Source organism: Pantherophis guttatus, chromosome 15 (genome assembly GCF_059756535.1).
Source record: "Pantherophis guttatus breed Tessera chromosome 15, ASM5975653v1, whole genome shotgun sequence".
Taxonomy (NCBI): Eukaryota; Metazoa; Chordata; class Lepidosauria; order Squamata; family Colubridae; genus Pantherophis; species Pantherophis guttatus.
Window position 1 is genome coordinate 13,717,146 of NC_142077.1, and position 25,505 is coordinate 13,742,650.

General features: G+C 46.2%; 2 protein-coding genes across 2 annotated transcripts in view; both read left to right on the forward strand.

Moving 5' to 3' along the window:
• LOC148111939 (vomeronasal type-2 receptor 26-like) overlaps nucleotides 1–25,505 on the forward strand; it is a 271,952-nt gene that overhangs the window by 109,781 nt on the left and 136,666 nt on the right. The window lies entirely within an intron of this gene.
• The window catches only part of LOC148111942 (uncharacterized), a 34,691-nt gene continuing 16,250 nt past the window's right edge, over nucleotides 7,065–25,505 (forward strand). Inside the window, exons 1-2 of the mRNA XM_087879409.1 lie at nucleotides 7,065–7,141; nucleotides 9,135–9,353. Coding sequence (XP_087735535.1) covers nucleotides 7,065–7,141; nucleotides 9,135–9,353 — 296 coding nt within the window. The remainder of the gene's footprint in view (nucleotides 7,142–9,134; nucleotides 9,354–25,505) is intronic.

Below are 25,505 nucleotides of genomic sequence, written 5' to 3' on the forward strand. Positions count from 1 at the left end.
AGTCTAGTGAAAAGGACGAGGGGTGACATCATAGCAATGTACCAATATTTGGGGGGCTGCCACAGAGAAGAGGAGGTCCACCTATTTTCCAAAGTACTAGAAGGCAAGACAAGAAACAATGGAGGGAAACTAATCAAGGAGAGAAACAACCTAGAACTAAGGAGAAATTTCCTAATGGTGAGGAATGTCTCCCCTTCAGAAATGGTGGGTGGTCCATCACTGGAGGCTTTTAAGAAGAGACTGGACAGCCTCTTGTCTGGAATAGTATAGATAGATACAGATTAACAGAGTTGGAAGGGACCTTGTAGGTCACCTAGTCCAAGCAGCCCCTACACCATTTCTGACAGATGACGGTCCAGTCTCTTCTTGAAAGCTTCCAGTGATGAAGCTCCCACAACTTCTGAAGGCAACTTTATCTCTTTATTTCCAGGTTGAATCTCTCCTTGTTCAGTTTCCATCCATTCTTCCTTGCCTGGCCTTTGTCCGGCCTTTGGGTGCTTTGGGAAAACAGCTTGACCCCCTCCTCTCTGTGGCAGCCCCTCAAATATTGGAAGACTGCTATCATGTCTCCCCTGGTCCTTCTCTTCACTAGACCAGCCATGCCCAGTTCCTGCAACCGTTCATTGTATGTTTTAGCCTCCAGTCTCTTAATCCTCTTGGTTGCTCTTCTCTGCACTTTTTCTAGAGTCTCAACATCTTTTTATAGTGTGGTGATCAAAACTGGATGCAGGATTCTAGGTGTGGTTTTACTAAGGCTTTATAGGGTGGTATTAGTACCTCTCTTGATATTGATTGTATCCCTCTGTTAATGCAATTTAGGATTGCATTGTCTTTTTTGGCTGCCGCTGCACACTCTTCACTCATATTTAATTGGTTGTCCACTAAGACTCCAGGATCCCTCAAACAGTTACTGCTATTATGCCTGGTTTACTCCTTGAACAGGGGGTTGGACTAGAAGACCTCCAAGGTCCCTTCCAACCCTTTTATTTTGTTATATGTACTGTTATAGGTATGACAGCATGTTTAGCCTGCTAAATTCCTATTGGAATACACTGATTTATACAGAGAATGTGATTTTATCATACTTACACATTGGATTGTTTTGTCTTAATAATTATCTGATAAAGCAAGTTCAAAAGTTATGGTCGTTGTGAAATGACATCATAGCCATAGATGGTCATCCAATAGAGAAAGTAACACCTTTCTTTACCTGGGGTTGTTTTGTCTGAGCCTGAATCTTGGCTCCCTCATAATCCAAGGAGCTCCGTTAGAGAAAGGGCAGGAGTGAAAGTGGTGCTTAAATGAAAACCTCATAGCTCTCCAGCTTCCTCAGCCCCAATTATTAAAGTATCTGAGGCCCAGTTTTCCCCCATGTTCTTACATCAATCTGATGTTTGGGGCTCCAGAGAGAAACCACCAGCAGAACCAACCCAATCTCAGCCTCTGAGGAGGATCTTGGGGTGGCTAAAAGGACTCCAGCTGCTGCCCTCAGAGCTTATTTGGGAATTTACACAACTTCTGCTTTCTCTAAATTCAGAAAATATAGGCATTGGCATTAAATTTAACATATGGAAACTGACAGACTCTGAAAATTGTGGCTGTTGGAACAGACAAAACTTCAATAAAAGACCAAACTTGGATTATGCACCTGACAAATCTTATTAGGCTTTGAGGTCTGCCTGTTTCTTGTATAACTGGAGAAAGAAGTTAAAAAATTTCCTCCAGAAAGAATCTGGGATAGAAAAGCAAAAAAAGATGCAGCAATCCTCGAAAATTATAATAGGCCCTTTATTGGAATAGAATACTCCAGAAGGCATTTGCACGTGTTAATCTAATTGTGGTAAATTGTAGGGGTGATACAGTAATATATATTTTTTTTATTTCTGATTTGTATACCGCCCTACTCCCGAAGGACTCAGGGCGGTGAACAGCCAAGCAATAAAATACATAAATACAAAAATTTAAAAAACCAGTTAAAATCAAATTAAATCATTTTGGCCCAGACAAATTAAAACACCCCAATAATTTAAGAACAGATTAAAATTTATATATTAAAAGAGGGAGGAGATTAGGCCAAGCTTGCTTGATGGAATAAAAGAGTCTTCACAGCGCGGCGGAAGGTGCGCAGATCCGGGATCCTCCGTATCTCTGTGGGGAGCTCATTCCAGACGGTAGGTGCCCCCACAGAGAAGGCTCTCCCCCTAGGGGTCGCCAGCCGATATTGTTTGGCTGACGGCACCCGGAGGAGTCCCTCTCTATGAGAGCGTACTGGCCGGTGGGAGGCTATTGGTGGTAGTAGGCGGTCCCGTAGATAACCAGGTCCTAAGCCATGGAGCGCTTTAAAGGTGGTAACCAAAACCTTGAAGCGCACCCGGAAGACCACCGGGAGCCAGTGCAGCTCGCGCAGGAGAGGTGTCACATGGGAGCGCCATGACGCTCCTATTACCACCCGCGCGGCCGCACTCTGCGCCAGTTGGCGCCTCCGGGTGCTCCTCAAGGGGAGCCCTATGTAGAGAGCATTACAATAGTCCAGGTGGGAGGTGACGAGGGCATGAGTGACCGTGCGTAACGAGTCCCAATCCAGAAAGGGACGCAACTGGCGAATCAGGCGAACCTGATAAAAAATCCTCCCGGTCACGGCCGTCAAGTGCTCTTCTAAAGACAGCCGTGAATCCAGGAGGACGCCCAAGTTGCGAGCCCTCTCTGTGGGGGCCAGTGATTCGCCCCCAATAGTCAGAGATGGCGTCAACTGACTATATCGGGACGTCGGAAACCACAGCCACTCGGTCTTGGATGGGTTGAGCCTGAGCCTGTTCCTCCCCATCCAGATCCGTACGGCCTCCAGGCACCGGGACATCACTTCAAGGGTATCGTTGGGGTGATCCGGGGTGGAGATGTACAGCTGGGTGTCGTCAGCGTACTGATGGTACTCCACCCCAAAACCACGGATGATCTCACCCAGCGGCTTCACATAAATGTTGAACAGGAGAGGCGAGAGGACCGACCCTTACGGCACCCCACATATGAGGGGCCTCGGGGTCGACCTCTGCCCCCCTGTCAACACAGACTGCGACCGGTCAGAGAGAAAGGAGGAGAACCACCGCAACACAGTGCCTCCCACCCCTAACTCTTCCAACCGGTGCAGCATGATACCATGGTCGATGGTATCAAAAGCCGCTGAGAGATCTAACAGGACCAGGACAGAGGAGCACCCCCTGTCCCGAGCCCTCCAGAGATCATCAACCAATGCGACCAATGCCGTTTCCGTGCTGTACCCGGGCCTGAAGCCTGACTGGAATGGATCCAGATACGTCATTTCATCCAGGTGCTGGGGGAACTGTTTCGCGACCACACTCTCAACAACCTTCGCCACAAAATGAAGGTTGGAGACCGGACGATAATTAGCCAACACTGCTGGGTCCAGGGAAGGCTTCTTGAGGAGAGGCCTCACTACCGCCTCTTTCAAGGTGGCAGGAAAGACACCCTCACCCAACGAAGCATTTATAATCCCCTGGAACCAGCCTCGTGTCACCTCCCGAGAAGCCAGCACTAACCAGGAGGGACACGGGTCCAATAAACAAGTGGTCGCGTTCAGTCTACCCAGAATCCTGTCCACGTCCTCAGGGGTCACAGGATCAAACTCATCCTAGATAACATTCTCAAGACCTGCCCCAGTTCCTCCCCCTGAGACTACCCAGTCGGAGTCCAGATCTTCCCGAATCTGAGTGATTTTGTCATACAGATATTGAACAAAATCCTCGGCTCTGCCCTCCAAGGGGTCCTCCCGCGCTTCCTGTTGGAGCAGGGAGCAGGTCACCCTAAACAGGGCGGCCGGGCAATTATCTGATGACGCAATAAGAGCAGCAAAATAGCTACATTTCGCTGCTTTTATCGCCACTAGGTAATTCCTAATATGAGATCTTACCAGTGTCCAGTCAGATTCAGAACAGCTGGCCCTCCAACTACTCTCTAGGCGTCTTTTCCGGTGCTTCAACTCCCTCAGCTCCTCGGTAAACCGAGGAGCTAAATGAGATCGGCGCCGGGTCAGAGGCCGCAAAGGCACGACCCGGTCCAGAGCTCCAGCGGCCGCCCCATCCCAGGCGGCCACTAGGTCTCCAGTCGGGGCGTGTGCCAGAGCCTCAGGGAATGGCCCAAGCTCCATCTGGAACTTATCAGGTTCCATCAGGCGCCTGGGGCGGAACCATCTTACCGGCTCCACCTCCCTGCGGCGGGGTGTAGCGGTTCGAAGGTCGAGATGAAGGAGAGAGTGATCAGACCATGACAAGGGCTCGGTGACTATATCCCCTATCTCGAGATCACTCAACCACTGTCCAGAGACAAAAACCAGATCCAGCGTGTTTCCCCCCGTGTGAGTAGGACCATGAATTAACTGGGTCAGGTCCATAGCTGTCATGGAAGCCATGAACTCCCGAGCCACCTCAGACGCCTCGCCCACGGACGGTAGGTTGAAATCCCCCATGACCATAAGCCTGGGGGTATCAACCGCCACCGCGGCGATGACGTTGAGTAGCTTGGGCAGGGCTGCTGCCACGTGGCAGGGAGCCACGTACGTGATCAGCAAACCCATCTGAACCCCGTGGCCCCATTTCACAAGGAGGGATTCACAACCGGCCATCTGAGGAACAGTGGTCTCCCTCGGCCTAAGGCCTTCTCTAATAATAACTGCTACTCCCTCGCCCCTCCCCTGAGGCCTCGGCTGATGGAATGTGTGGAAGCCTGGTGGGCACATTTCTACCAGAGGGACCCCTCCCTCCAGGCCCAACCAGGTCTCCATAATACCCGCCAGGTCCGCTCCCCCCTCCTGAATAAGATCACAAATGAGAACATTTTCATAAAAGTGCAAGTGAAAAGATAGATCGAAGCTCACCTCGTTTTTTATTCTTAACCTGCACAATTTCTTATCTAAACGGAAGTAAATCAAGAAGACTTGGAAGGAGGGGCTGGGAAAGAGATGGGAGGAGGGGGTGGCAGACTGGGCAAGCTTTACTAACAGCAGAGGAAATATCTCTTCTGCTTTTTAGTTTGGATATGTGCTGCTAAGTTCACCTTTCTAGGAACATCTGAGATCTTTGAAACTAGATGAATTGTTTCAGGTCCACCTTCTGAAAGACCTCGCAATCCACTGTATATTGGATCCTCCCCTTGAGGATCACTGAGAAGGTGTCACTGGTCCGTAATCTGGTGCTGTGGATAGTTATGGGGGGAACTCATTACACAAATATTCTTCCAGTCATGTAGATCAATCAATCAATCAATCAATCAATCAGAATAGAATAGAAGGAACTTTGGAGGTCTTCTAGTCCAGCCCCCTGTTCAAGCAGGAGACTCTATACCATTTCAGACAAGTGACTGTCCAGTCTCTTCTTAAAAACCTCCAATGTTGAAGCACCCACAACTTCTGGAGGCCAGCTGTTCCACTGGCTAATTGCTCTCACTGATAGGAAGTTTCTCCTTAATTCCTGGTTGCTTCTAGGTGTTACAAGATGCTGTAGGTATCTTCCAAGTCCAGGATATTAACTGCCATGTGGCAGGACTCAGGATGTTTGCCTAAAAAGATTATATGATTCATTATTAACGTCTAACAATATAGGTTCCTATGAAGATTCTACACATTACAGAAATAATTAACATCCTGGAGCCTCTCTCAACTTCATATACCTAGATACATTTTTAGTAAAAAAAATATCTTTCTTATGCTCTTTTTAATGAAATAGTTAAGAAATACTTCTTGGATAATGCCCCTGGTAACAGCTGTCATCCAAAAAAGCTATTTCTTGAAATGTAAAAAAAACAACAGTGTATTAAAGAAATATTGCTTTTTCCTTTTCTCAGATACAGAAAAATGCACCAAGTGCCCAGATGATAAATACCCAAATAAGGACCGAGTTCAATGTATCCCCAAAATTATAACCTTCCTGTCTTATGAAGAACATCTGGGCATCATCCTGGTTTCTTTTGCTCTACTCTTGTTCCTAACCACAGTTCTTGTTTTAATCATGTTTATTAGATACCGAGAAACTCCCCTTGTCAAAGCCAACAACCGGGACCTCTCCTATATCCTCCTGGTCTCCCTCCTGCTTTGTTTCTTATCTCCTTCTCTCTTCATTGGTCAACCAAGGAAAGCCACCTGCCTTCTCCGACAAATGGTTTTCAGCACCATCTTCTCAGTTGCCGTTTCTTCTCTCTTGGCCAAAACCATCACGGTGGTGCTGGCTTTCCTGGCCACAAAACCAGGAAACCGAGTGAAGAGATGGTTGGGGAAGAGCTTGGCCAACTCCATCATCCTTTCTTCTTCTGCTGTCCAAATTATCATCTGCTCCATCTGGCTGGGAGTTTCTCCCCCCTTCCCTGACTCTGACCTCCACTCCCAGCCTGGAGAGATCATCCTGCAATGCAATGAAGGGGCCGTTGTCATGTTCTACGTCACCCTCAGCTACCTGGGCTTCCTGGCTGCCATCTGCTTCACGGTGGCTTTCCTGGCCAGGAACCTGCCTGGGGCCTTCAACGAAGCCAAGCTGATCACCTTCAGCATGCTGGTCTTCTGCAGTGTCTGGGTGACTTTTGTGCCCACCTACCTGAGCACCAAAGGGAAATACATGGTGGCTGTGCAGGTCTTCTCCATCCTGGCCTCCAGTGCTGGTCTGCTGGTCTGCATCTTCATCCCCAAGTGCTACATTATCCTTCTGAGGCCAGACCTCAACACAAAGGAGCAGCTCACAGCCAGAATCAATGTAAAAACATGAGATATAACACCATTGTGATATTGGAAGAATTGTTAAAGTTTCTTTTATTTGAAAGAAGGCAGTAATTATTCCCACTTAAATAGTTTGTTTTGAAATGGGAAATGGTTGAATGACTGAAATTATTTCATTATTCATCCCAATAAATCTAATTAAAGAGAAATCTGTGAAAGTCATTCATAGGAATTTTTAAATATTTTGCAGCTCCCAAGAACCAAACACTTTATAATTTGAGCAAATATTCCTATTGTCAGTGACTGAAAATATAGATGTGTAGAATGAGAAATTAGGAAAAGAGGTAAGATGGAAGCTGTAGGACCCATCCTCCAAGAGTTATACCATCATCTCATCTTCATGAGAACCCTTGTTCACCAAGCCAGGTGGGGGGAGGGCATCGCTGAGAGACCTGGTCAGCACCTCTTTCCCGCAGCTGCCCCTCCCCTGGGAAAAAGGGCTTTCTAAGGGATCCTGCATCCTCCCCCCTCAGTCCCTTTAGTGGGTGATAAGGACTCCTCCGACAGCCGGATCTAATCCCCTCCTCCCCAGCCCGCGGGGCTGCAACCTCTGCGAAGGGCACTGCGAAGTAAAGCCTCCGAGGTTTCCCGGAGCCCAGCGGTGAGGGATCCACTGCCCCAGGGAATAACTTCTCCATCGCCCTCCTCCTCCTCACCTGCCCAGCTGTCTGCCTCTTGTGGGGAGGCCTCGGGTGAAGCTCAGAAGCCCCACTTCAGCTCCAGCGCTCCGGAGGCTTCCTCGCCCCGGTCCCCCGGGCAGCCCTCTTCAGCGCGGCTCCTGCAGACTCTGAGCTCTGACGGGGCCGGGAGGAGAGAGGCGCAGAGCTGCCCACTTAGCCCTCCATTCCCGCAGCCAGGCTGGGAGGAAGGTGATGGAGGCAGCCGCCGCTCCGCTGCTTCCTCACCCACTGTGCTTCCCAGAGGGACTCTCAGCCAGCCCCGAGGGGGACTCCTGGGGGGCCAAGGCAGGAGGGGGATCTGGCCAAGAGGACGAGGGCCCAGAAAGCGAAAGTGACGAAAGAAAGAAATAGGAAGGAGAGAAAAAGGAGGGGGAGGGGAGGAGCAGCCCCCCCTTCTTAACTGGCTTCCAAAGGTCCGCAGAGCAAGGGCCCAGGGGGCATTGGGGTCTTTGCAAGGTGTGGGGTTCCCTCTGGAGTGCAACCGAAGTCAAAGTGGCCCAGAAAAGTTGTGACATCAGCCAAGCAGCTCCGCCTGGTCTTCCCCCGAGGGGATGGGGCCCTTCTTAGGGGGCCGGGGAAATGCCCCTCCCTCCTTTCTTGCCCCCGCGGCTGCGCTCCCTTGACTGCCCTCCACAGCTCCCTCTGGAGTGAGAGTCAGGCTTCCGCATCCCCTTCAGCTCTCCTGGGCCCCCATCTTCACCCGCGGGGAGTCCAGGCCATCTCTGCCACACAAGGCGTTTCCATCTGATTCTTCTGTGCTGCGCTAAAGGCGGTCAGGTCTGACTCGGCAGTTGCTCCTGGCTGCTTCCCTACCAGGGCAGAGTCAGCCCTCCCAGGAAGCCATGGCGCCCTGCCTGGAACTTGGGGGAGGGCAAAGGGGGCTGCTCACTCTCCCTGCACAGAGGCGGCCTGAGGCGGCCCAGTGGTCCAAGCAGCAGCCTAGGAACGGAGAGATTTTGGGTTTGAATCCCACCGGCTGGGGGGACTCTGGGCCAATCGCTGATCCCAGAATTTAACTGTCCACCTTTGCCCCCTGCGATCAAGACCCAATCCTCCCCACTAATGGATTAGCAAGAGTAATGGGTGAATCCCGCCGTCTTCCCTTCTCTGGATCTGTATCTTCCCAATCCTGGACTGAAGGTTTCCCTCTGGGAGGGGAAGAAGAAGGGCGGAAGGCGCCACCCAGGCAGGGCTTCCTTTGCCACCATGCAGGTGAGGAGCCACACCAGCAACACACACACACACACCTTCACGCCCTGGCCCCGCACTGCCCAACCCTCCCCCCAGCTGCTCTTGGGAGAGGAGCCACAGTAGGCAGCCTCCACCTGCATTGCCCCTTTGACTTTCCACCCACGGAGGAGACGCCACGCTCTGCCGCCAATCAACTACACACACACACACACCATTTTCTCAACTTCCATATTTGGCGTCTAGGAAAACGTGCAACGCTGCTCACTCTGGTGCTTCCGCGGTGCCTGGAGGCTGTGAAGGGCTGGATGGGGAGGAGGAAGTTGCAGGTGAGGGGAAGGGTGATTGGGACAACTGGGCCCTTTTCACTCTCACAACTGTAGACAGCAACATCTGGAGAAGGAGGGGCTTCCTTTGCCTTGGGGGAGGAGAGAAATAAGGGCAGCTGCCCAGATTCAGGGGACCAAAATCCTCCTTTTGTTTGAGTTCAGGTGGACCCAGTTCCTGCCCTCCAGACCTTCCAGGTCTGGGGATCTGCAGAGGCCCCTTCACGAGGGCCCTTCAATTCAGTCCCAGGAGACCCTCCCTTCCTTGGTCAAATGGCCCAGACTAGCCGTCCTGCTGGATCCCTTCCTCTTCAACTCTGGCAGGGACCTCGATCTGGCCGGGGATGATTGGCAGCTCCTGGGTATTTTGGGTTGGTTGTTGAGGTAGCCTGGCTGGGTGGGGTTTGCTCTGCTGCGTAAGAGCTGCGTAAGGGAAGGTCACAAATATGTGGCGGACACCTGGTGGCAGGTGAGGAGGGAGGAAAAGACGAGAGGGAGGGGGGAAAGAGGGGGAAGGGGAGGGAAATCAACAGAGCCGAGACAGCTGCACGGGGTCCCTTCTGAAGAGGGCGGCCTTCGGATTGCTTTGATCTCAGAAGTTTTGAGCAGGTCAGGCTGATTCTTCTTCAGGTGTTTGTACTTAGAAAATCATCCAAAGACAAGGGAAGGGGACGGGGCTGTCTTCCCCTTCCTTCCCCCTCCCCTCCCCCTCCTCTTTCAATCCCTCTTTCCCTTCCCATTTCCCGCCAACTCAGGCAGACTTCATGCAGATTCCTCCTTCTCCAGGGGGGCCTGGATGAGGCTGTTGGAGATGAAAGAGAAATGCCACCTTCTCTTTGTTGATTTAGTGGAGAGAGGTGGACACTCAACCTAGTCTCAGACACACGTGGATGGATGGATGGATGGATGGATGGATGGATGGATGGATGGATGGATGGATAGGTGAGTGGATGGATGGATGGATGGATGGATGGATGGATGGATGGATGGATAGGTGAGTGGATGGATGGATGGATGGATGGATGGATGGATGGATAGGTGAGTGGATGGATGGATGGATGGATGGATGGATGGATGAACAGATGGGTAGTAAGGCCTTCCCCACGACCCCCTCTCGCCTTGCCCAAACTTATAGCCGTGGTGTCTGCCCTTTGCCTGTCCCACTGCCGTGCACTTCTGTTTAATCTCCTGTCCAAGGGCCTCATCAAGGCCACCCTGGAGAATTAGGGATTTGTATTCAGATTATTATCCTGTGTGGGAAAGATGATACGAATGGTTGAACAACAGAATTAAAGAGGGAACATAAGGTATGATAAAAAGTAGTAATAGACTGATAAAGTGACACCAGAGTCATTTTATGTATATATGTGAGGAAGTTGAAAGGGCTTCACTGACCGGGGTTTCCTCCTCTGCTGGGCAGCTGCAGCCTTTCCGCCTGGGGAGTTTCCAGGAAAAGTTCCCTCGTTGAGTCACGGAAGCCAAATGAAGCTCCATAAAATGGAATATGGGGGGAAAGACGAAGGAAACCAGTCAAATTGCTTTAGCCCAAAGGCGAAGAACGCCACATTCTCAACCAGCCCAGCAAAACCAGCCGTTGCCCACTGAGTGACCCCATTGCTGGAGAGACTCCAGAGCCCATCAGCCCCGCCGGCTCTTCTTCTTCCACGCTGCAACTCAACGCCAGTCTCTGCAGTGGAGACCGACCGTGGCTGGGCGGATCCGGAGGCTTCCTCGGGGGGGTTCGGTTGCGGGTGGGGAAGCCCAGGGGGCTGGAGGGCGAGGGGGCTGCCTTGCTCCTGAGGGCTGGGGGCCTCCCTGGGGGGGGCAGCTAGGAGGACCTGCCACCTGGGGCGGGGGAAGCCGGGAGGGGAGGGGCAGCCGCGTCCTGGGCTGGGTCTCCCCCCTCTAAGCAACCTGCCCAGGAGGGGAAATCCGCCTTCCTCTGCGACCCCTGGAGAGCCCGGGCAGGAGAGGGCGGGAGGGAGGCTCTTCGGGCACCGGCCGGCCTTCCAGTTGCGAGGGGCTGGCAGCAGGGACGGCGGCGGAGGCGGGGAAGGGGCTGTGGCGGGGGGGAGGGCAGGCCAGGCGCGGCTGGTGGGGGGCTGCCTCGTCTGGGAGGGGGCCGAGAGGAAGGCGGGCGGCGGCTTCCCCTCCCCTCCCCCTGGGTCTTCTCCATTGTGGGGGGGGCCTTTCTGCCCCGCTGGTTGCTGAGCGGGCTGATTGCGAGAGCGACTCGGGGCACCCGAGCATGTGCAGAGCGCCAGGTGCGGCCCCGAGTCCTTTCTCTGCCCCGGAGGAGCCTGACCGGGAACTGCGCAGCCCCTCCGGAGAAGTTGGGTGGGGGGCTTGCCTAGCCTTGGCCCTCCAGCCCCTGCACAGCCCCCGGCGCTCAGGCTCCGCTGGAGGGGCTCCGAGGAGGGGTCTCTCTGCCGAGCCCTGGAGGCGCTGGGCGGGGGCAGGCGGGGCAGCAGCGGGACGCTTGGCCTGGGGGGTGGGGGGGCTGCGCTGTCATTCTCTCTCTCTCTCTCTCTCCCTCTCTGTCTCTCTCCCCCCTTTCCTTTCGCTTCTCTCTTCCTGAGGGTCCTTTATTAACGGGGGGGGGGGCTTTCCTTCCATTCTGTGCCAGCTCCCCCCTCCTGCTTTGCAATTGTCTTTTTGGTGGTGACAGAGAAATCCCTCTTCACACTTCTCATTCCCGTCTTTTCTTTCTTTATTTCCGAAAATAAGGGGCGGGGGTGGGAGAAAGCCTGAGCTCCCCAAAGGCTGCGAGCGGGGTCCAGCCCGGGATCGAACTCGAAGGCAGCCAGGTTAGAAGGGAGGTGGATTCCCAACCTCCGAGGGCAGAGGGTGCGAATCCTGCAGGAATGGCCAGCCAATGGCCGGGCGGGCGGGCAGGGTGGGAGCGGAATCTACTGGATCTCTGAATTGGCTTCTGTCGGAAGGTGGGTTGCGCGGAGAAGTCCAGGGACATCGCAGCGGCTCCTGGGCCTTGGAAACCTGGAGGGGGCTTCGCTGAAGGAAGGGGCTGCTTCTGCCCCCCCCCTCTATAATTCCATGGGGGGGGAGAAGCAGAGAAAAAAAGGCTGGCTAGGCGAGGCAAAAGAAGAAAACAGCAGCTGTCAGGCGGGGGTGGGGGGTTATTGGGAGGGGGGCTGGAGGGAAGGAGGATCCTTCTGGATTAGGAGGGATCCCTGCAGATCCTCTCCGCCTGCTCCTGGTTTAGCTGAGGGGTTTCCTGTCTTCCCTTCAGATTGGGGGGTGTCTGTCTGTGACCCCCAAGTCTCTCCCCCCTCTGCCTCTCCCCCCTCCTCATCCAGGCAGCAACTCTTCCCACGGCAGAATCTTCGCCTTCAATGAATGGGGGGGGGGGAGAAAGGAAGGAGGGAGGAGGGGGGTGTCCTGGCCAGATGCTTCCAACCCCAGAGGTTCTGAATTGGGGGGAAGAAGCCTTTCTTCTTGGACTTTGGACTTTTCAGCTATTCCACTCCACTCCTTTCCTTTCCTTTCCTTCCCCTTTCTTTTCTTTTCCCCTTTATTCCACTCTTCTCCTTCTCCTTTCTTTCCCTTTCCCATTTCTTTACTACCTTTATTTTCTACTTTATGCCATGATCATCTGAATAAAAAAATAATAATAAAAAGGAACATTTTGTTTTTGGAGCGCTTCTTGTTCCACAGCTGGAATATGCACATTCCTGGGGGAGGGGGGAAAGCTCATCACAAAACACAATTTTTGTGTAAAGTGTGATAGTTTGTTTTTGATCTCTCTGTGACAGACATTTTCTGTGAAGTCCAGCTGCTTTTGCAATGTGCAGCTTTTGTGTTATTTTTGTGTAAAGTGTGATAGTGGGTTTTCCTGGTCACATGACCACCAAGCCACGGCCACCCAGTCACATGACCACCAAGCCACACCCACCAAGCCACGCCCACAGAACCGGTAGGGAAAATTTTTGAATTTCGCCCCTGCCTTCCACCTCCTCCTGGGGAGAGTCTCCAGGTCCCCTTTCTCTGGGCATCTTCTCCAGCCCTTCACAGACAAGAGAAGCTTGGAAGAGGAGCAGAGAAAATGCTTTAGGTAGAAATTGTGGAGTTGAAAATTAAAGGGCCTGAAAACTGCTATTTTCTTTCTCTGGTTGAGGAAAGAAAAAAATATACAAAGTGTAAAGTTGAAATTTCTTAACACATTTTATTTTTTTATTTACTTTTTTATTATTTTAGTGTAATTAAATTATTTAATGTACCAAAATAAAAACAATCCCAAACTGAAATCCCAGACAGCTGTTCTGCCAAATTCTTTCTGCAAAGGAGCTTTTATCAGGAAATCAAGAAAGAATTATATAAGATTTCCCTCCCCATCTGACAGCCGATCAAACATGTCATATTTCACATCATTCCGACATTCTCACGGAGAGGATCAGGCAATCAGGCTGGTGCTTGGTTCCCACAGCTTCCTCCTGGCCTCTTTTCCTGCTCTCTCTCTCTCACACACACACTTTTAGCTGCTGTCAGTAGGAACAAGTGCCCACATTATTTTCTATAAGTGTCACATAAAGTAGCTGGCAAATTCCTCCGAATAACTTTCAGAGTTCTCTTTAGCAAGATTTATTGAAAGGGGAGGGAACAACAAGAATTCCAGTCATTCAAAAATTTCCATTGTGGAACATATAGATATGATTTTTTTTGACTTCTGCATACTATATAAGGACTTAATATCTCCCTTCAATTAAAAGAAACTTTAACAATTCTCCAATATCGCAATTGTGTTCTAACTCATGTTTTTACATTTGTTCTGCCTGTAAGATGGTCCTTTGTGTTGAGGTCTGGCCTCACAAGGATAATGTAGCACTTGGGGATGAAGATGCAGCCCAGCAGACCAGCACTGGAGGCCAGGATGGAGAAGACCTGCACAGCCACCATGTATTTCCCTTTGGTGCTCAGGTAGGTGGGCACAAAAGTCACCCAGACACTGCAGAAGACCAGCATGCTGAAGGTGATCAGCTTGGCTTCGTTGAAGGCCCCAGGCAGGTTCCTGGCCAGGAAAGCCACCGTGAAGCAGATGGCAGCCAGGAAGCCCATGTAGCTGAGGGTGACGTAGAACATGACAACGGCCCCTTCGTTGCATTGCAGGATGATCTCTCCAGGCTGGGAGTGGAGGTCAGAGTCAGGGAAGGGGGCAGAAACTCCCAACCAGATGGAGCAGATGATAATTTGAACTCCAGAACAAGAGAAGATGATGGAGTTGGCCAAGCTCTTCCCCAACCATCTCTTCACTCGGTTTCCTGGTTTTGTGGCCAGGAAAGCCAGCACCACCATGATGGTTTTGGCCAAGAGAGAAGAAACAGCAACTGAGAAGATGATGCTAAAAACCATTTGTCGGAGAAGGCAGGTGGCTTTCCTTGGTTGACCAATGAAGAGAAGAGGAGACAAGAAGCAAAGCAGGAGGGAGACCAGGAGGATGTAGGAGAGGTCCCGGTTGTTGGCTTTGACAAGGGGAGTTTCTCTGTATTTAATGAAGATGATTAAAACAAGGCCTGTGGTTAGGAAGAAGGGTAGGGCAAAAGAGACCAGGATGATGCCCAGATGTTCTTCATAAGACAGGAAGGTTATGACTTTGGGGATACATTGGACTCTGTTCTTATTTGGATGTTTATCATCTGGACACTTGGTGCACATTTGTGTATCTGAAAAAGCCAAAAAATAATATTTATTTAATATTCTATCCTTTTATCTTTCAACAAAGATCTTAAACTAATAGCATGATCAATTTCCAAGATGTGTTCCTTAACAATTTCACCAAAAGAATATGTATTTGCAAACAAATGTAGAGCGAAGTCTATGAAACTGGAGGAAGTCCTAGGATGTTAATTATCTCCTGGTTAATGTGCAGAATCTTCATAGGAACCTACATTATTAGAGGTTAATAATGAATCAGCTAATCTTTCTAAGCAAACATCCTGAGACCTGACCCATGGCACTTTTTAATATATTGACTCAGAGGGTTCCTATCCTGGGATATCTAATTGGCTGTCAGAATATTCATGTAATGAGGTTCCCCCATAACTGTCCACACTACCTCCCTGTGGACCAGCAACTCGGAGATCCTCAAGGGGAGGCGCATGTAGAAGGTATCATAGTAATCCTTCCAGGTGATGGACCTAAGACAGTTCCTCAAGTTTCAGAGAACTCAGATGGTCGCAGAGAGGTAAATGTGGCAGGAAACATCCACACTAAAGAGAAATTTTCACTTTAAACATGAAATTGGAATAGATATGTTTGGGCCAGCCACTATCTCTCAGCTCCCATCTCTTCCCAACCCTTCCTTCAAAGTCTTTTTGATTTACCTCCGTTTAGATGAGAAATTGTGCAGGTTAAAAATAAAAAACCCATGTGAGCTTCAATCTGTCTTTTAACTTCCACTTTCATGAAAAGGTTCTGGATGGATCCAGTTCCACAAGGCCTCCCATTTTCCTCAGTGTGACCCACCTTCCTGAGTGGAGAAGGTCCCCTCCGGACAAGGAACGCAGTCATAGCAGCAAACTGGCTCTCCTTCTCGAGCCCTCTTGACAAATCCAGGATGACAACTTTCCACACATTTGGACTGAGGCAGGGACTGAGCAGAAAAACAAGGAATGCCAAAGAAAATACCTTAGGACTCTCTGTCCATGGAAAATGGAGGCAGAAATGGATGAAGACAAGTAACCTCTGACCTTCACTGAGGTAACCATGAAACCTTTGATTACTTCTAAACAGATGCAGGAGATAAAACAACTGGCAGATTCTTCATGTAGTTCCTCCCTTTTGCTTTGGAATTTAACATTGCAATAAACTACTTTTCTACTTAATAAAGTCTTGAGGGGTGGAATTGAAAAAAAGATTTAAGTATAATGATATATTCATCTTAAAACTGAGAACAAAGTTTACTGTAAAAATTTGAGGACGCTTTTATTCCATTAGATTTTTTTTAATGTAGAGTAAAACTGTGATGGAGAAAGAAACCTCTGACCAGTAAGATCTTGAAAGGTTTCCATAAAACATGGCAAAGCCACTCCACTTAGGTCCCGTCTCTTGAAGAGCTTCCATGAGATGACACCACCTGGCATGGGAGGCCAACCACCCTGGAGACTCCAGGCTTTGCCCACTGGAAATGGGACCTCAGACTTTGGAAAACAGAGAAAAGGCAACAAAATTTCTCCCACCTTATTGAGCAACTTTAGCTGTGAAAGAACATCTTGGATGATAGAAAGTCTCTGTCTTTCAAAATATGCCAGAATCTCTATTCTGACATCCTCCTTGGGGAGAACCAAGAAGGTTTTGATGCCCAGATCGGCCGTTATCTCTCCATTTTGGTCCAAGTACAGTTTTCTTTGAGAAATATTGAAAAACTCGTTCTTCTCCAGAAAGGGATGAAACTAGAATAGGAACATCCAAGAATTTGAAAAGTTGAAAACTTTGTTTCTTATCCCACATTGAATCTTTCTTCCACAATTGTCTAATCTCCAAATATGCTTAATTAGGATACAAATACTGCCATCATCTTCATAAGTGAACAAGATAGTTTGAGAAAAATTTGTCAATCATTTGCTGACAAAATATAGAAAAAGTATATAATTGATACAATTGGTCAAATATAGGGAACATTCTAGAGCAGATGACAAATAAAATGAACAGAGGGGGAAAAAGATGATTCATAAACTCTTTGAAAACAAGAGGTTGATTCCCAGAAAACATGGGTTGATCAAGAAGAAAGTTGTCAGGTCGCTAGCACAGCTCCTTTATGGGACGTTGCTCGGACCGTCAGCTTCATGTTTTACATCATTAGAAGTAGTTCAGTCCAAATTCACCAGATCAATTCTCCAGATGCCACGTTGTGTCTCAAATGCACTTCTGCGCCTGGAGACAGGATTGACAGAAGCCGAAGGAAGAATCCGTATAGCTGTTGTGGCCCACCAGCGGCCACTGGAGCTGGCAGCAGATTCGGACAGTGAGGAGGTTGGGGAGGGACATGGGCCAGTCCTGGAGTCTGGGGGAGGCTCTGATGAGGGCTCTGTGGTAGTGCGCACACATTTGCGAACCGGTAGGGAAGGTAAGTGAATTTCACCCCTGGATTCTCCCCTCTTCTCTGATCCTTCCCTAGGCAGCCTCTCTTCTCCTCATCCCAAAAGTCATTCTCACACATCATTGCACTTCCTAAGTAGATTATGGGAACTCTGGTGATATCACTGGATTTCAGTAACGGACTCACAAACAATTGTGTGATGTGATTAGAAAATTTTACATAATAAAATATTGCAATGGGATTATAGATCTATTTTAATAATGGGAGATTAGAATGGAGTAATTGATTCTAAACTAGATAAAAAGAGTTTGGCGAAAGTAAGGATCAGACTACCACAGACTTTTTTTGATATGAAAGAAGATTTGGAATTAAAAGATATCTGGAGAATTTACAACCCAAAAGAATTGGACTATACTTTTTTCTCTGATAGACATAGATCTTTTTCCAGGATTGACTTTATCTTGTTATCAGATGATTTACTTGTTAAAACAAAAAGAACAAAGATATTTCCAAGAACTTTAACTGATCATAGTTCTGTATGGATAGAAATTGAGATGGGAAAAACTGAGAGAAGGTCATGGAGATTAAATGAAAATTTGTTTAGATATGAAAAAAAATATAACAGAACTTAAAAAACAGATGAAAGAATTTTTTGAGATGAACTTGAATAAGGGCACCCCAATTGAAATTGTATGGGATGCGAGTAAAGCGTATATGAGAGGGGTACTCATTTATATGAACTCTAAACACAAACAGAATCGACAAAAGAAAAGACTCGAATTGGAAGTAGAAATAAAGAATAAGGAACAGCTACTCATTAAAAACCCAACAGATGAAAGAATATCTGGTGCTATAAAACTTTTGAAAGATCAATTTCAAATGCTCTTGGCGGAGCAAGCTGCAACAAATTTACAATATGCGAAGCATAATACGTTTTGCAATGCTAATAAACCGGGAAGATGGTTGGCCTACACCTTAAGGAAGAAGCAGAGTATACGGACTATTGAGAGTATTGATATTGGAGGGAAAGAAATTTCTCAACAAAAATTGATTAAAGAAGTCTTTGTAGAATACTATACTAAATTATATGCTAAAGATGATATACAGAATGGACTTATAGAAAAATATCTAGAAGAGAAAAGAGTCTCAAAAATTACTAGTCAACAAAAAGGAAGAATGAACTACCCTATAACAGTTGAGGAAATAATTGCAGCAATTAAACAATTGAAAACAGCTAAAGCTCCTGGAACAGATGGATTGACTGCAGTGTATTATAAAACTTTACAAGCAGAAATGGTGGAACAACTTAGAGACTTATTTTGCAATATACAACAAGGGGGTAAAATACCCCCATCATGGAAATCAGCATATATTACTTTGATACCAAAAGAACAAGTAGGTCCTAAAAAACCGGAAAATTATAGACCAATATCTCTTTTAAATAATGACTATAAAATTTATGCAAAAGTATTAGCCAACAGATTGATGCCAGTAATTCAAGAGGTGATTCATGATGATCAAGCGGGATTTATCGAGGGCAGATATATGAAGGACAATGTAAGGCAAGTAATAAATTTATTGGAATATCTTGAGAAGAATAAACAGATCCCTGCAGTGCTGGTCTTTTTGGATGCAGAGAAGGCCTTTGATAGAGTGGCTTGGAATTTTCTATTAAAGACTTTGAAAAAGATGGACTTTGGGGACCAATTTATACAGGCGATTTCGGCAATTTATCAAGAGCAAAAGGCACAGATTATTATTAATGGAAGTTTGACAACAGAGTTTAAAATTGAAAAAGGAACAAGACAGGGATGCCCGTTGTCCCCACTTTTATTTATTTTAACACTAGAAGTCTTGTTAAATACAATACGGGACTCTAATATCTTGAAAGGTATAAAGATTAGGCAAGAGGATTACAGAATAAAGGCATTTGCAGATGATCTGGTTGTTACCCTATCACAACCAATGGAATCAATAATCTTGATGAAAGACATTATACAAGATTATGGTAAAGTTTCAGGTTTCAGATTGAATCCAAAAAAGACTAAAATGATAGTTAAAAACATGACACAAGATCGCAAACATGAGCTTGAAAGGAGGGCAGGTTTTGAGACTGTACCTAAGGTAAAATATCTAGGAGTTCAGGTTGCAGAATCAAACATGAAATTGTTTCAAAATAACTATGAGGTGTTGTGGCGAGAGTTGCAGAAAGATATGGAGACTTGGAAAAAACTGCAGCTGTCTTTACTTGGAAGAATAGCAGCAGTTAAGATGAATATTTTGCCAAGATTTCTTTTTTTGTTTCAAATGATTCCGGTGCTTAAAAGTGATAAACAATTGAAAGTTTGGCAATCTGGAGTGAATAAGTTTGTCTGGAACGAGAAGAAGCCGAGAGTGAAATTGAAAATTATGCAAGATGTTCCAGAAAGAGGAGGTCTTAAACTTCCAAACCTACAGCTATATTATGATGCAGCAGCTTTAACCTTAACAAGTGATTGGTTTGGAAGTAAAAAGGCTGGAATATTGAATGCAGAAAGTTTTGATCTTGAATTTGGATGGCACGCTTACTTATTTTATGATGACAAAGTTGATAAAGTATTTAAAAGTCATATACTTAGAGACTCTTTGATGAGAGTTTGGAAGAAGCACCGACTTAAATGGGATTATAAAATACCGCTATGGCTGGATCTTGGTCATATTTTGTGGAATACAAATATAATGTCACTCGGGGGGTTTTTATACAAAGAGGTTCTTTTTACAGATGCGGGCAGATGGCAGCTGAAGACTTTGCAGACACTGTTGGACGAAGGGATTAATTTAACTTGGTTACAATATAATCAATTACAATTGAGATGGAAAGAGGACCAAAAAACTGGTATTATGTTGCATGAGGAAGAATTGGTTAGACATATAAGAGAGAAAGGTCCGATGCATATTAAAAGGCTTTATAATGTTTTGCTAGAAAGGGACTCAGAAACTGAATTAGTTAAAGACTGTATGATTAAGTGGGCACAAAATTTTGAAGAACCAGTGATGTTGGAAACATGGGAAAAAAATTGGGTCCAGAATGTTAAATTTACACAGTTGCAGAATTTGAGGGAAAATTTTTACAAAATGTTTTATAGATGGCATCTAGACCCTAAGAAACTGTCGTGTATGTATCCTAATGTTCAGCCAAAATGTTGGAGGTGTGATTGTACAGATGCTACATATTTTCATATTTGGTGGACCTGTAAGAAAGTTAAGGCTTTTTGGATAAAAATTTGGTGGGTCATGCAGAATGTTTTGAAGAAAAAAATTCAATTTTCTCCACAATTGTTTCTATTGGGTATAGCTAAGGGTTTTACAGTGGATGAAACAAAGTTGATTTTGTATATGATTACAGCAGCGAGATTGTTGATAGGTAAATATTGGAAAAATGAAGCTTTGCCTACCATTCAAGAATGGACTTTGAAGATGGCCAGTTTCGCTGAGATGGCGAAGATTTCAGCATATTTAAAAGACCGCTCACAAGAGACTTATGAATGTGAATGGGAAAAATGGATAGATTATGTGCAGAACAAATATCAAACTAGGAAGTATCAAATAGCTTTTTATTGATAGTATTATATTACATTAAGATAGAAATATTTGAACTATGTGAAGATGAAAAATGATATGGGGGTTGGGGGGGTTTAAAGTTCAAGGTTTTTTTTATATATATATAAAGGGGACAATGATGGGGTACACTCTATGGAAGTCCGGGGGGGAGGGGAGGGTTAGGGGGGGTTAGGGAGGGTGGGTTGGGGAGCTTGGGGTGGGTTAGGGGGGTGAAAATGGGGTGAAAATGTAATTGTAAAACTTTTACAATTAAAAAAAAAAACTCTGTTCTTGAAAGTTTTATTTTATGTTTATGTTTGAAAAAAAAAAATTACACACAAAAAAAAGGATTGACAGAAGCCGAAGGAAGAATCCGTATAGCTGTTGTGGCCCACCAGTGGCCAGTGGAGCTGGCAGCAGATTCGGACAGTGAGGAGGTTGGGGAGGGACATGGGCCAGTCCTGGAGTCTGGGGGAGGCTCTGATGAGGGCTCTGTGGTAGTGCGCACACATTTGCGAACTGGTAGGGAAGGTAAGTGAATTTCACCCCTGAATTCTCCCCTCTTCTCTGATCCTTCCCTAGGCAGCCTCTCTTCTCCTCATCCCAAAAGTCATTCTCACCCATCCTGCCTCTCACCCTCTTATGCAGGCAGCAATCAAACAGGATGTGAGCCAGGTCTTCTGCCTCTGCCACTCTGCAAATGCAGAGACGTCCATTATCAGGTCTAGAGTGGAATCTCCCATATCTGACCATTGTGTCCAGCTGTTTGAATCTCGCTCGCGTAAATCTCTCCCTAAGATGTTTTGGCAGTTGTAACTTTAAATATGTGAGAGACCTCACAAAGGTTGATGGTTTGTTGGGGCGCTTCCAAGAAAAAGGGCAGCACGCAGGGATGCAATCAGTTGAAGCCTAACTGTATGGTCTGAAGCCAGACTCCCTTTTCTCTCAGCCTTTGGAGGAGACGGAAGCAGCCGGTTTGACCGAGACACATGGTCATCCAGAGGCCTCCGTCCCTCACACGAAGCATCTCTGGAGAGGTTCCAGCTGCTTCTTTGTTGGCTGTTAGTTAATGCTGCCTATCTCCTATTCATATTTGATTCTCACTCTTTGCATTTCCTCAGTTTCTCCGTGCCCTTTTCTCCCAATGAAACACCCAGATCCACCCCAGGCTCCCTTTCACTGGAGGAGAAGAGGGGGGGGGGTTAGCTGCCTCTTGAGCTGCACACAGACCCTCCTGCAGTGGGGACGGCACAAAGGGGAAATTCCACCATGCTCATCACAAACCCACAAATACAGGAATTTATATTAAAAAGAATGCAGCATTTTCAAATGAGCAGAGTTTAATATCAAAATGCCATGATATCTATCTTTGGAACCATTATTCCCTGAGTAATTGAATTGGACAGATCTGTTGAGTTGGTTCCCTTCCTTCTCCTCTGGATTCCTCCTCCAAAGGATCTCAGATTAATGGATCCATATTGGGACCCCCATACCTGCCACGGCTGCAGCCTTGGAGACCCCAAAGTCTTTTCTCCCTCCTTCCTTCTCCTCGATCTGGAGGAATAAGCGGCATTCAAGGCCTGGGCCAGAGTCTGAATGAGACTGTAATATTGATACTCATTTGGGGCCCGGATCCTGTTCCTTTTCTTCTGGGTCTCCAGTGGGGCTTTCTGGGTGCATCTTCTGCGGCCTTTGACAGAAAATACATTCTTTGAAAGAGAACAGCGGAAATAATAATCTTGAAACTTTTCTTCCACAAAGAAATAGGGTTCAAAGGCAGAATCTTTTGGCCTTTTTTTTGGCAGATAACCAAAGTTCCAAATACTATGGATGTATTTGAGAAGTCTACGATTGTTCATTGTATACCCTGCAAAATTTGTGAGGATCCAGACTTTCCCTTCAATGGGTCCTGGGAGACGCATAAATGTTAAATGGAAAGGAAGGATTCTCTCCCAAATGAACTCATATTCCATGAAGTGAACAAAAACGTTGACTTGTCTCCACTTAGAGAGGGAATCCCTGAGGGCTGTTGTGTATCCAGTTGTTGAGAACAGTTGTGATATAACCACACAAATTCCACTCCTGACAAGCATAGGAGGGAACATCCTCATGAAATTCTCTCCATTTTCTGTGTCTGAAGCAAAGAGGCCAATCAGGGTCCATCTGAAATGGAGGAGCAAGTGGACAATTGCTGGGTACTGGAATCCTTCTTTGGGGAACATCCGGTGGAAAAAGGGGAATTGACTTTTATCACTCAGAGCCTCTGAAACAATTGTATGACTGATCTGAAAAAGCAATGAAGAATGTTGTTATATTTGGGGTCAGATCAAGTCCAAAATATTAGATTTTAATAAATCCAACCTGGTTCTCATGAATGTATTAGAATAGTTTGTTAATCAGACATAGTTTAAAATATTAAAGACAGAATATTAGCAAGATTGTATCATAATAATGGAAAATAATAAGCAAATTAAAAAACAATAAAAATGTCAATCATATTACTGTATCCCCCCTACAATTTATCACAATTAGATCAACACATGGAAATACCAACTGGAGTATTCTATTCCAATAAAGGGCCTATTATAATTTCTGAGGATTGCTGCATCTTTTTTTGCTTCTCTATCCCAGATTCTTTCTGGAGGAAATTTTCTAACTTCTTTCTCCAGTTGTACAAGAAACAGGCAGACCTCAAAGCCTAATAAGATTTGTCAGTTGCACTTCCGGTTTCCTTGTCTTCGGCGACGGCGGCGCTCTTTGAAGCTCCGCCAGCCCCGCCGCCTGTAGAGCCGCTTCGAGACGAAGAAGCGGCTCGAAAACTTCTAAATCCACAGGATTGAAGAAGGAGAGATCGCAGGGCACAGGTTGAGCCCCTGTAACCCCCCAGGGAAGTTTCTGGGGAGAGAACAGGCGTGGCTCCCTCCCAACCTGCTGGAACTCCGGGCGACGTGGGACGATTCTGCTTTTGCAGAACAAGCCAGCTGCAGGAAACTTAAAGCGAAAGAACCAGTTTTAATAACCAGCGAAACTACCTGAATCCTGAAATTTGGAAACGCAAGTATTAGCACTTTGTTGACTTTTCAATCTGAGAAAATGCGAGTGAGTGAAAGTGCTTTGAAAAAACATGGCGCCTAGCTTCAGAGTTAACGAGCCAGCGAGTGTGGATTGGTGAAGTTACTTTGTTTTGTTACAAAGTTTCCAAGTTGCTACTAAGCTGCCTTGCTTGTTATAAGAGAAACAACTGGGAAATTTTTTCCCTTTTCAATATTGGACTTTGCTTTATTTTAACCCTTATTTGATCAAATCTGGGGGACTTTTTTAGAAGTCTTTGTGCAGGAGGGAAAGGAAAAGGAACTTCCCTCTTTAGAAAAACTAGATCACGAGCCAGGATGGCTTCAAAGAAGCAGGAAGGGAAGGCATTAGGGGGGGGATCCCCCACATACAAACATCAAACGCAACTTCCCCCTGCTCAACAGCTACAAACTCAGAAAAAAGAATTTGATGTGGGAGATTTAAAAGAATTTATTTCTAAAACTCTGGATGACAAATTTCAAAAATCTCAACAGGAGATAGATGATAAACTTCAAAAATCACATCAGGAATTTATGCAGGAAATTAATGAAGTTAAAGACATGGTGAAACAGAATCAAAATAAGGTGACCAAAAAAATATCAGAAGTGGCGTCTGGCCTGGCAGAATTTATTGGGAAAGTTGATTTTAAAGTTGAAGAATTCAAATCAGAAGTTAATGTTAAGATGAAAGACAATGATTATAAAATTGATGAAGTTGACAATAAAATGCAGAGAATTGAAGATGAGATTGTTATGATACAATTCCGGGCGATGGAATTTGCCATACGGCTTCGGGGAATTCAAGAGGAGGAGAGACAGGACTTGAGACAGGTTTGCTCTGAAGCCTTGGCTAAGATTTTACAAGCTAATCCTGATTTGGTATTTCATAAAATAGATAAAATTTACAGAGTGAACTCTTGGGTGGCCAGACAAAGACAATTGCCTAGAGATGTGGTCATATACTTTACTGAGAGAGAAATTAGAAATGATATCTTGCAAAAATCTTTTCACACTTCTGTACAAGTGGGGGGCTCACGACTTGAAATTTTTAAAGAATTACCTCCTAAAATGCTGAAAGCTAGAAAAGAATTTGGTTTTCTTGTTAAGGAATTGAAAAATTTACAGATACCCTTCCGGTGGGACGCACCAGCTGGGATAATTTTTAGATATAAGGGAGAAGGATATTGGTTGAATACCGTGGAGAAGGCACAACACTTTTACAGTACTAGTCTTAAGGAAAGAACACCATCTCCACGTACATCTACAGTTTTGGAGATTAAGGAGAGTGAAGAGAGGCAATTGAAAGAACAGTCTAAGCAGGAATTAGAAAACGTGCAAGGTGCAGAAGGAGGTTTTCTGAGTGAGCCCTTGTTGGATTCTTCTCCAATTTTGGATTTGATTCAGTACCGGGCAGATGGTTGGCTTACACATTGAGGAAAAAACAAAGTATACGGACTATTGATAGTATTGATATTGGAGGGAAAGAAATCTTTCAACAAAAACTAATTAAAGAAGCTTTTGTGGATTATTATACTAAACTATATGCCAAAGAAGAGGTGCAGAATGGACTTATAGAAAAATATTTAAAGGATAAGAGAGTTACAAAAATTACTGATCAACAAAAGGAAAGAATGAATTATCCTATAACAGAGGAGGAGATAACAGCAGCAATAAAACAGCTAAAAACAGCCAAAGCTCCTGGCACGGATGGTTTGACTGCAGTGTATTACAAAACTTTACAAGCTGAAATGGTGGGACAACTTAGAGATTTATTTTGCAATATTCAACAAGGGGGTAAAATACCCCCATCTTGGACAACTGCTTATATATCTT